Source organism: Phyllopteryx taeniolatus, chromosome 3 (assembly GCF_024500385.1).
Source record: "Phyllopteryx taeniolatus isolate TA_2022b chromosome 3, UOR_Ptae_1.2, whole genome shotgun sequence".
Lineage (NCBI taxonomy): Eukaryota > Metazoa > Chordata > Actinopteri > Syngnathiformes > Syngnathidae > Phyllopteryx > Phyllopteryx taeniolatus.
In genome coordinates this window covers 2,129,768-2,142,719 of record NC_084504.1, presented here as the reverse complement: position 1 = coordinate 2,142,719, position 12,952 = coordinate 2,129,768, and the positions used below count along the sequence as shown (strand labels likewise).

The 12,952-nt window shown below is 37.5% G+C and overlaps 1 protein-coding gene across 1 annotated transcript in view; it reads left to right on the top strand.

Annotated features, from left to right (window-relative positions):
• The window catches only part of LOC133474601 (NMDA receptor synaptonuclear signaling and neuronal migration factor-like), a 50,195-nt gene extending 39,880 nt beyond the window's left edge, over positions 1-10,315 (top strand). Inside the window, exons 13-14 of the mRNA XM_061766396.1 lie at positions 2,018-2,093; positions 4,459-10,315. Coding sequence (XP_061622380.1) covers positions 2,018-2,093; positions 4,459-4,556 — 174 coding nt within the window. The 3' untranslated portion in view covers positions 4,557-10,315. The remainder of the gene's footprint in view (positions 1-2,017; positions 2,094-4,458) is intronic.
• The last annotated feature ends 2,637 nt before the right edge of the window (positions 10,316-12,952 follow it).

Here is a 12,952-nt window from a genome sequence, read left to right as displayed (position 1 = left end):
CATATGAGGTGCTTGACCGGGTCAGGATTCAGTCAGGAGAGTCAAGTCGAGACAGGAAACACCCGAGTCAAGTCGCAAGTCCTACACTCAGTCATTTAAACAACAAAATAAAACTATATATATATATATATATATATTTCAATGTAAATATGTATATATATGCTATACTGCATTTATTAATGTAATATATGTAAAAATCTATATTTATTTATCAAAACTAATTTGACAAACAAGTACATTGAACCTTTATAAGAAAACTACTGGCCTGATCTAAATTTTTGCACCTTCACAGCCAATTGTCAAGCGGGTGGGGTGTGGGGTAGGTGGGCTTATTTATTTCCCCGTCAATACCAAAAACAATCGTACAACAATCGTACTTTTTTTCACTTCATTTCTGAACAGAACTGTCACAAATAAGAATTTGTATCCAGTCGTGCTACAATTAGTAATCGCGTATTCCACTGACAATACTATTGGACAAGTAAAAGGATCAATTATATTTTTGCTTGGTTATGGAGCAATTATGAATACACAAGAGAAAATTAGACATTTCACTTAATAATGAACGCCCATTGGTTTCCTTTTTTAAATTATCAACAGTATTTTTCTTAAATTCACATTGTGCATACAGCAGGAAACTGCATTCTTTTTTGTCTACAAACATTTCTAGTGAGGCAATTTCAAACACAAATATAAATATATTTCAGTTAAAAATTGGCATTTCAAAAACAAAAACATTAGGCATTAGTTTAAAAAAACAGGAACACAAGTTTGCCATCTTGTTATAAAGGTACAATTTTATCCAACTGTGGTATCTCAGTCGGAACACTAGTGGGCACTATGTAAAACTATTACGTCAAAAAGAACCAAAGAAAAGGACACGAAGAAGAATGTTGTACAGTCATCTTTCGTTTCGCTTATCCTCACTAGGGTCGCAGGCTTGCTAGAGCTTATCCCAGCTATTTCCGGGCGAGAGGCGGGGTACACCCCGAACTGGTCGCCGGCCAATTGCAGGGGAAGAATGTTGTTTCATGTTGAATAGATGGTAGCTGTGTACTGATCAATTGGTCAATAAAGTGAATAAAAAAGAAATACAATACAAGACTGATTCTTGAGCACAGTACACTGACTAATGTACTAATGTACTAATGTATTGTAATGTACAGGAACCCCAGACGGTTCGGTCGAAGTAGCAAGTTTTTTCCATTTAATTGGTTCAAGCCCAATTGAAGTCACAAGTCATTGCTGTTCAAGTCCAAGTTGAGTTCCAAGTCTTTTAACATATTGTCAAGTAGAGTCTAAAGTCATCAAATTCATGACTCGAGTCCAAGTCATGTGACTCCAGTTCACACCTTTGTCAGGCACTCGGGAAAGTGAACTCGGGGAAACAGGGGGATTGACTAGGGGGAAGTGATGCGCACAGGCTAAGGTGAGGAAGATACAGGCATGGAACAACATGATGACAAAACAGATGTGAAACGAGGCGACTTGGATAGAGGTTTGAAACCACATGACATGGAAATGGGTGCAGAATGACATGATGATGAGACAGGACCTTTATTTGGGAGTCTCTGTTGGCCACCATGCGGTGGTCCAGCGAAAGTGGCCAAATGTGTACCCAAGTAGAAGTCAGAGAGGGGATGACTATTCAGGCATACATTGGTCAGAATAACATGATGCAAACTGATGAGGGTCAGACAAACTATGCTGGGAAAAAAAATAATAATCAAATCAGTGGCGGAAATTGGGTTATAAAGTCTGAGACAGTAATGAAGTACAGTACCGTATTTAATATGTGGCCCTGCTATACTACAGGAGCTTCTAAAGATTAGCTTTCTCAATAGAGTGGAAATGTTATGACAAAGCGTAGACTATTGACCTTTACAACGGCAGTGCACGCTGGTTTAAGACACTCTGTGTTGGGGCCTTTTCTATTACAGGCATTCCATTACATCTCTGCGTAATCACTTTGTTTTTATATAAAAAGGCATTCTCCTTCTGTCTTGTTTTCTTGCAGCTGATTCAGACTTTGAAGAGGCTGATGAGACCCACTTCTGTGGAATTCAAGTCCCCACTAGAGTTATCTGCACAGGGTGAGATCGCTGTACACCACCAAACGATCAGTGTGTGTGTGTGTGTGTGTATACAGAACCTTTCCCAAAAATTTTAATGTCATGCAAAAGTTAATTTCCTTAATTCCATTCAAAAACTTAAACTTTCATAGATTATAGATTCAAGGCCCACAATTTAAACAATTTCAAGTATTTATTTGTTTATTTTTACATAATTTGGGCTTCCAGCTCATAAAATCCACGAAATCAGGAATTCAAAAAATGAGCATACTGTGAAGAAATCACCATTTACTTCAGTTTTTGTGGAAAAAAAAGAAAGAAATTAGGGTCACATTAAATCAATCAAAATATGGTACTTTCAAAACAATATGTCAATCTTCAGCACTTGGTTGGGAATCCCTTTGCTTTAATCACGGCCTCGATGTGCCGTGGTATTGAGGCAATCAGCCTGTGGCATTGCCTGGGAGTTATGGAAGCCCAAATTTCCTTCATACTTGCTGTCAGTTCCTCTTTGTTTGTGGGTCTGATGCCCCTCATTTTCTTCTTGATAATACCCCATAGATTCTCAATGGGGTTTAGACCCGGCGAGTTAGCTCGCCAGTCAAGCACTGTGATGGCATGGGCATCAAACCAGGTTTTGCTGGTGGAAGATGAAATCTGTATCTCCATACAGATCCTCAGCAGAAGGAATCATGAAGTCCTCTAAAACATTCTAGTAGACTGCTGCGGTGACCTTGGATTTAAGAAAGCAGAGTTTACAAACACCTGCACTGGACATTGCACCCCAAATCACGACTGACTGTGGATATTTCACACTGGACCTCAAGCCGCTCGGGTTCTGTTCTTCACCTGCCTTCCTCCAATCCCTTCGACCTTGATTCCCGAATGAAAGGCACACTTTACTTTCATCCGAAAAGAGGACCATGGACCACTGGCCAACAGTCCAGTCCTTCTTCTCCTTGGCCCAGTTGAGACACTTCCTATGTTGACTCAGGCTCAGAAGTGGCTTGACCCGAAGAACCTGATAATTGTAGGCCATCTCCCGAATGCGTTGGAATATGGTGGTTTTTGAAGCTGTGACTCCCGCCTCATTCCACTCTGATAAGCCGCTGAAGCCCACGGTCATTTCTTTTGCTGGAGCATCTTCTCCTGCCACATTTTGTCCTTCCACTAGACTTTCCATTGATATGCTTGGACACAGCACTCTGTGAACAGCCAGCCTCCTTAGCTGTGAACCTTTGTGGCTTACCCATCCTATGGAGGGTAGCAATGATGGTCTTCTGGACAGTTGTCAAGTCTGCAGTCTTCCCAATATTGAACCAAACTGAGACAATTGAACCAAACTGAAGCAATTTAATGACACCTGGGGAAACCTGTGCAGGTGCTTTGAGTTTAGTAGATGATTAGTTTGTAACACTCAGTTTAAAACATCTATGGCCTGCAAAATTTGGTCTGATTTCTTCACAGTATTCTAATTTTTTGAATTCCTGATTTTGTGGGTTTTATGAGCTGGAAACCCAAATTATGTAAAAATAAACAACTAAATACTTGAAATTGTTAAAATTGTGGCCCTTGAATCTATTATCTATGAAAGTTTAACTTTTTGAATGGAATTATGGACATAAATAAACATAAATGATATTTTAATGTTTTGAAAAGGGTCTATATGTATATTAGAATAAATACTTCATAGATTTAAGTGAACAGCAGCTGATTTGGAAGATAGTGCATGCACATTTGAAATAGAAAAGAACATTTTGACATGTTTAGTTCGCCTTAAGCAACAATGGGGCGGTAGTGCAGAACAGGCCACTCACATTGTGTTCCTTTTTCAGAAATAGGAAGCTAACAAAAGATGTCGTTTAATTTCACACTTATGAAAGATGGGTATGGAACATGGGTGGGCAGGCACATCAAAGACTAAACTATTTTCATTGTGCACAAACAGTAAAGCAGTCAAATATCCAAAGAATGTCCCCTTTTAAAAAAAATATATAAATAAAAAATACAGACAGTATTGATTTGCCTCGCTATCCCAACTGGTGGATTTTAATCACTGATATTAGTCAGTGTCAGCAAGTCTTTTTACTGATGACGAAAGTGCAATAGGGAGTATGAACAAACAGGTGTGAACGCTGCTGTGCTATGTGCGCATCTCTCATCAGTCATTTTCCTGACACCTATTGATGCGAGGCTATTTTCCCAATAGAATGTCATTATCTCATCTGTGTTTTTTAAGCCTCTCTCCCCTTTCTACAGTACTTTTACATTTGTACACTTTGCCACCACAACCCAATAGTGATGTGCCAGCCCTATTCAAACGCATGGACAATTTTGTAATCAGGATTTGTTCTGCCCCCCCCCCCCCCGCCCCTCCCCTCACTAGGTAAAGAGATGATTGAGATGTACTTTAACTTCCGCTTGTTCCGTCTGTGGAAAAGCCGCCAGCACTCGAAAATGCTGGACTACGACGACCTGCTGTGATGACAAAGCCCCATTGTCTGGCTTGTTGGCTAGTTATCTCACACATGTGCTTCTGGCAGAGGCTGTGGAAAGGCCCCTAGAGCAGCTCGCAGGTAGAGCCCGGGCAGCGAGCAGCACCAGCTCAGCTGGGACTTATTGCTCTCTCCTAAAGTGACGGAGTGGCCGAGTAGATTCAGCTATAGTGGTGTACCGTCTCTCCTCTATCCACTTTCCCTTCTTGCTAATCTCTCAGGGCAACTCGAACGAGAGAGACAAGAAAAGGGGAGAGAAGGAAAGAACTCTGCATCCTTAGCCTAAATGTGTCAGAACATGCTAAAACCAGTTTGATTTCTGAGTGTGCAGAGAATGATAGATTAAACAGTTGGCAGAAGTAAACACAGCTCCTTCTTCCTGACGGTGATTGTATTTTTTCCACCTTTGGATATCATTTCCCTTTTTAAGGTGGAGGGTTGTTTTTCCCCCCGCATTTGTCAAATGTAGATGTTAGAGTTTAAATCTAAATAAGTGCTTATTGGAGCATTGGAGAATAGAATTCCAGCATCTCTCTCTCTGATGGTATTTAAAAAAAGATCTCATATTAAGTCTTATTAATAAATTAGAGGTCCATTTAACAGTTTCTTTATTACTTGAAAATCTATGTATAAGTATTTAGTACAGACTGTTTTATTATCTCAGGATGAAGCCACTGTTTGCTCCTGAGAATTAAATTCACTGTTCTTGTTGCAACATCCATTAGTGAGATAAGGCTTTCAACGCCAGCAGGATGTTACAACTGTCACGGTTGGTAATCCATGTGTTCTGTACATTTTTAAACAGACAGTTGTAGCCCTGTATCTTGCGTAGCGTTAACCACATTATATTTTCACCTGCTGCGACAGCACAAATTGTTCTTTCTGGAGCTGTTGGCTATGGGGGTCATTATTGTGTGTGTTTAACTAGTGTGTGTTGATATTGCATGCATACAGTATGTCAACACAGTTCGTAAGCCATTCTGTATTAGGAGAACGTCAATCTAATACTTATAACTACTCTATATAGTTAGATAGCGTATGTGCTTTTCAATATTTTTCTTTTTATTTATTTTTATATTTGAGAGTAGCCTCAAAGTGAAGAGTATCTTCCTTGCTATTATTTACAACACTTTTGTATTACTAGTAATTTTAACAAATCTGCACTAAAATTAAATTACCTCTGTGTTTTGTATTCCGATTATTAAAGGGATACACCAGCTTGTGCTATTACATAAGAGACTAGGTTAATTTTTAAAAGTTCGATTGCAAATAAAACTATTGTCTTGGATGCATCGTTCATATTACACAATTTACATAGCAGATAGGTGATGGCCGATTAAGCCAACATTAGACACGTTCCATGACATGTTACATATATATATACCGGTAGACCATATGTGACTAATGTGGTCTAACTTGTTTTTAATAGCGTATACTGTACATAGTCAAGTGAATCTGATCCGGCAATGCCTTGTGTACAGCTGAAATAGTCGGTGTTTAATGACCAAGTACTAATTCAGAATAATATTTGTTAGATCCAACATAATAGATTTATTCATTTAATATGTACAATAATAAAAAAAAATGCTATGATGTGTAGCATAACTGCCAGTGTTATCAGGAAATTGGTGCTGTGTCAACTAGAATGAATTTGACAGTACATTCCTGAATCTGTCCTTGCCGAGATGGTCTAAAAACACACAATTACCTCGTCCTCATTCATCTTCTTTATTATGATTTGATTGCATTTTGTGTGTGGTGCGCACGTGAATATCTATGTGTGGCACCTTTTATGATTGTCCTCTCTTGGATTCCTCTGAGTCATGTCAGATGACGAAGAAGAAATCCAAACATCCGGATTGATTCACTTTAAAGTGTATATGAGAACAGCTGAACAAAATCGTCATTTTCTATTATTTTCTTCACAGATATTGACACTGTCTGCATGAGCGTATTTTTTTGAAAAGTAAATTGTGTATTGCAGGTGTTGCATTTGTCAATATATCATGTCCATGATTATACTTGAAAAATGATTATATTTGAAAAATATCCATTCTGACTATTTTAATTTCATGAACTGATATTTAATGTGTCAACAAAAATCTGTTCCCATCAACATTTTAACAGATTTCTGGACAAAACATATTCCTGCTACATTTTTTCTTCGTGTTTTTCTGTCTTATCAGACTAAAAAAAACTAGCACTGCTCTATGATTCACTTCAAGTTCTATGATTCACTTCAAGAAAATTCTAAGGTTATATAAATACCGATGACACAATGGCTAAAAAATATGATCTGTTTTCTTACATATAAACTTGGTTCGCACTGCCGTTTCACTATTTCTTGTTTACAACCCTTGTATTAGATCAATTGAGCATCAGTCCACAACAACTGATAACAAATAACAACACTGCCAGATTGACAAGCGGTGACCCCTCCACAGACTCCCTTTGTCAGATATGAATGTCAATATTAAAGACAAGCTGCCTCTAACGTCAACAAATAGAATGTGTCGAAGGAAGTTGTTGCAGTAGAGACACCACTCCCACTGCAGTCAAAACTGTAGCTCTTATGGTTTTGAGTGAGCTTTGATAAATCCAGTCATTTTTTTACCATTTTTATCTGTATTATGTAATGTCACGTGGTAAATAGATTTTCAGTGTCAAATCCTAAAACCTATAATGTTTATACATGGAATGTTACTATGCTCTACTAGTTTGTAGCTTAGGTTTTACATTTCGGGAAGCTGTTTTTTTGGCCATAGTGTGATGTAAACACACACTCTTGTCTGCTTATACAGTAATAGAAATTAACTCAGCTTCACGGTAATGTGTGACATTAACAATTGTTCATAGCCATCATATCCCTTCTTGATTAAATGTACTGTGCTGTAGGTTTACAAAGTATAGAATTATTCAATCCATAACAATACAACGAGTGAAACATTTTCCTCTATAATTATTAGATTAATTAGCATTTCAGATGTATAACATTGTCCAAGGTGAATTCATTAACTCCTAGTACTGATGAACAGCAATGGAAGATTTAAGACTTTTGTTCAATCTGCTCATTGATTGCCTCTTGAACTAAAGCCTTACATACAACCTAATCACTTGGCATTGGTCGGTGGACCATCTTAAATTATGCTATAAAAAACATCTTGTTTCTGCATGGATGGATTATAATTGCACAATTTCATAACCGGCCAAACGAAACGGTTTCATAGGGTCATGTTTCTGATGAAATTATACACACACTAAAAAGCCAAAGTGAGTTTTTGTTGGTTAAATGTGTATCTTCAGACAAGAAATGACATTGACAATTGCCTTTTTTGCCATTTACACAGCTTTTTACATTTTGAAAGTCATTCATGCTATCCATAATCTTATTAAATTTGGAGGGAACAATCTTAATATTTTGTATAACCCTTGTATTTCGAGCATAAAGTAAACCTGAACATACTATCTGCTATATCTATCTATAAGTAACAACTATACAATTCGAACATTGGATATGCCTGTACTTTAATGAAAAGAAAATGACGCATCTTAACTTTGCATCAAAAAAGAATAGATTATATCAAAAAAATGTAAGTACTGTACCTCTTACCATTTCTTGTCACACATTCTTTTCTAATTTTTAGCTGTAATATATGGATTCACCTAATTATAAATTACTTTAACGCAAAATTTGGCCAAGGTATTAATAATGTTGTTCTTAACTGTATGTACAGTACATATGTATATTGGGTGCCGTTTGTAAAGCGGCTCACACTGAAAATAACAACAACATTTTGTCACATTTAGCTTCAGTGTTTAAAACAAAAAATTGTCAATTTCCGAGTCACTTTTTTTGCACATGTAGAGCAAAATCTGTCAACTTTATAGTTAAATCCAAATATTAAATGTTAAATCTAAATCTCAAATCTAAATGCTAAATATATATTTAAATGTGAAATATATATCTAAATATGAATGTTTTATATATATATCTATCTATATATATATATATATATATATATATATAACTTCAATGTCAATTTAAATATAAATTTAAAACTAAATGTTAAATCTATATATAAATGCTGAATCCATATCTAAGGCGCCAGCACGCCCGCGACCCTAGTGAGGAGAAGCGGCTCAGAAAATCGATGGATGGCTGGAAAGGTTGAATCTAAATGTTTCAGGTTGAACTAAATATTTAGCTAATATGCAAATCCACACATCCAAGAAATGGAAGTACCAAAATAAAAGCTGTTTGTTTATAGTGCCAAAAAACATGGAGGGGGCGGGGTTAGGGGGCGGCGGCGCTTCGTGCTGAAATGCCTGGGTGAAAAAAAGAACCACCGCGGCAGCAACAGTTCTTTTTTTCTCCCCTCACTCCCCTTGCCACTCCAGAGTTGATATCCGCTCTCTTGCAGCCGGCGAACAAGCACTCTGAGGCGGCAGGCGAGTGACACTAAATACTCAAAATACTCGTCAAATTAAGCTTCCATAACTAGTTTGTTATTTCAGGGAGTGATAATATATTTCCAAGGCTCAATTCCCCCGTATAAGAGGTTTTTTATTTTTTATTTTTTTATGTTATTTGATGCTACAAACACATAACTTTTATTTTGGTATGTCTGTTTCTTGGCAGTGTGGATTTGCATATTGACTAAATATTTAGGTCAAATTTAAATCTAAATTTAAATTTCTAAATCTAAATTTATATTTAGATATAGATTTAACAAAAAATATATATTTAACATTTAGATTTGAGATTTAGGTGTAACATTTAATATCTGGATTTCACAATTAAGTTGACAAATATTGTTCTAAATGTGCAGAAAAGTGACTCTCGAAAATTGTAGTTTTTTTAAACACGTTTTGAAGCTAAATATGACAAAATGTTGCTGTTATTTTTGGCATGACAGCGTTACAAATGGCACCCCATAGATGTAACCATGACTACATACAGATAATGGAGGATGTGAAGTTTCGCATCACATTGCAACATTAAAGGATCCATTTTAAGGAAAGGAACAGGGGTACTTGCAAAGTCATGTAAAAGAAACCCTGGTAATCTTTTTGGATGTCAAATGACACAAAAGGAACGGTGCACATAAAATCTCAATGTCCATCCATTTTCAACACCGCTTATCCTGGTTAGGGTCACGGGGCGCTGGAGCGAAAGGCGGACTACACCCTGAACTGGTCGCGAGTCAGTCGCAGAGCACATATAGACGCAGACAACCATTCGCACTCACATTCACACCGTCACTGAGTGGGAACTGAACCCACGCTGCCTGCACCAAAGTTAGGCGAGTGTACCACTACACCATCAGTGACAATCTCAATGTCAAAAGACAAAATATGAATATACTGTATTGGGCTTCACTTCAATAGAGCAATCTAGAGATCGACCTTTGAGCACTCTCATCATTGTATTTTCACGAGAATAAACAAATGCTTTTGTTGCTATATGTCTAAGGTCGAAATACCTGTAGGTTTAGAAACCCTATGTCATTAAAATGCCAATGAGTAGGGGGGATAGTAGGTAGATGAAATAGCTATTGCCATTATGTGAATCTGTTTGAGATTTTGAAATTACAGACAGTATAATATTAAATACAAGTTGTCTATGTATTGCATCTGAAATAATAGCAAAGCAATAATGCATTGGGAAATATGTTGCATTGTTGGTTACACCATGTGAGAGAAATAATTGTTTTGATCCTCTGTTCATTAAACTTTAGTTTCACACAATTTGTTGTCTTGTCTTTGATGAAGTGATGCTACTAATGCAGGGAAAGCAGAATGCCCAGAGTAAATCATCAGATGCTTGATGAACTGAGCTTTTGTGAGAAGCTGAGGTCCCTCTATGCTGATATAATACATGATGGCTGTTCAAACGATTTGCCTGACTGAGGCATAGTTTACTAAAACATTTAGTTAAATCCCAAAATGTATGACCTCAGGGGCCTTTGACTTTAGAGGCATTCAACATTAAAAATAACATCAATCATCAGAACAGAGGTTACTATACTATCAAAAATAAAATATGAAGCTGCACAAAATATTAGATGGACCATCAAAAATTTAAATCATTCAACCCCAATTCCAATGAAGTTGGGACAGGATGTTCAAACTGATAAATTTTCTTGTTTTTAGCAAATAATCATGAACTCAAAATTTTATGGCTGCAACACGTTCCAAAAAAGCTGGGACAGGGTCATGTTTACCACTGTGTTACATCACCTTTTCTTTTAACAACATTCAATAAACCTTTGGGAACTGAGGACACTAATTGTTGAAGCTTTGTAGGTGGAATTCTTTCCCATTCTTGCTTGATGTACAGCTTCAGCTGTTCAACAGTCCGGGGTCTCCGTTATCGTATTTTACGCTTCATAATGCGCCACACATTTTCGATGGGAGACAGGTCTGGACTGCAGGCAGGCCAGTCTAGTACCCGTACTCTTTTACTACGAAGCCACGCTGTTGTAACACGTGCAGAAGGTGGTTTGGCATTGTCTTGCTGAAATAAGCAGGGGCGTCCATGAAAAAGACGTTGCTTGGATGGCAGCATATGTTTCTCCAAAACCTGTATGTACCTTTCAGCGGTAACGGTGCCTTCACAGATGTGTAAGTTACCCCTGCCATTGGCACTAACACAGCCCCATACCATCACAGATGCTGGCTTTTGAACTTTGCTTCCATAACAGTCCAGCTGGTTCTTTTCCTCTTTGGCCCGGAGGACAGCACGTCCACAGTTTCCGTTGAGGAACATTGTCCTTAAACTGTTTGACTATTTTCTCACGCACTTGTTCACAAAGAGGTGAACCTCGCCCCATCTATGCTTGTGAATGACTGAGCAATTCAGGGAAGCTCCTTTTATACCCAATCATGTCATCCACCTGTTCCCAATTAGCCTGTTCACCTGTGAGATGTTCCAAACAGGTGTTTGATGAGCATTCCTCAACTTTCTCAGTCTTTTTTGGCACCTGTCCCAGCTTTTTTTGGAACATGTTGCAGGCATAAAATTCTAAGTTAATGATTATTTGCTGAAAACAATAAAGTTTATCAGTTTGAACTTTAAATATCTTGTCTTTGTCGTGTATTCAATTAAATATATGTTGAACATGATTTGCAAATCATTGTATTCTGTTTTAAACACAATGTTTAACACAATGTCCCAACTTAATTGGAATTGGGGGTTGTATAACCTCCTTGCTAGGGATAAAACATTCAGATACGTAATATCACTGTTGGGCGGAAATCTCCCATATCCAAAGTAATTATTGCATTACTTTTTTGAAAAGCCTTCAAATATACATTTTATTTATAATTTTTTAGCGGATTCACTAGCCAGTCATATAGAGTGGAACAGCGTTTATGGGTATTTTATTCAACTTACTATTAGCTAGACTTTAAACGACAAGGTAGATGTGCAGTAGGCCCTAGTTCAAGTATTTACTTCACGACAAAGCGTTTCAATTGTAACTGCTTTTAACTCAATGTAGTGTAAAACAAAAAACAAACAAAAGGAATTGTCACACATCTTCCATGCAATTGGTTCATATTGTACTTCCCAGTATTTTCACTTTAAGTGTCATTTAATTTCAATAAATCAAACTGGCATGTGCCGTTGGGAGATGTTTCGTGAGATTGCTGTGACTTGCAATGTGTGGTCATTGGGCACCAGGTTGGTAGGACCACTGCTATAATGAAATGAACACTTAATACAATAAATCACTGACGCAAACGGTGTCCACAAATACTGTATAATCAGTTGCTTTGGAATGAAGTTAGTCTAGCAACCAATGAAATGTCATGGACAGTAGGTATTGTAGATATAATACTACATTTCAGAAATGTAATCAATAAAAATAACAAAGTAGATGTTTTGATATTTGAACATTTGATATTAATAGCACCTTATTGAGCATCTACTTTACCGTATATTTCGATAACGTATGATTACATGACATATTCTGACAGTGGCCGTTATTTTGGCAACTGGTGCTTTGACTGAGCCTAACTAGACGTTGGTCAAAGATGTCTTCCACACAATACGTTGCTGCTAGTTTGTTAAGCTCCGTCTGAGACTAAACATGGGGGGCAAAAAGTCAATCTTCAATTATTTTGGTTGCATGACGCTGTCATTGGCAGTAGCTCAGTCAAGGACTTTGGAGTCGGAGGGCATATAATCAAGTCCCACTATGAACAAAAATGTAAAAATGGTATAGTTGAAGGAGAGATGCTTGTCTGCTTGCTGGGTACTGTCGAGGTGCATGTCCGGTGAAAGATGTTCATCCGGCTGTCCCGACTCCGATATGGTGATGCACTTTTGTCCGTGGCATAATGTGCATTTGCATATACATTCTGTCCTTTAATTTGGTTTAC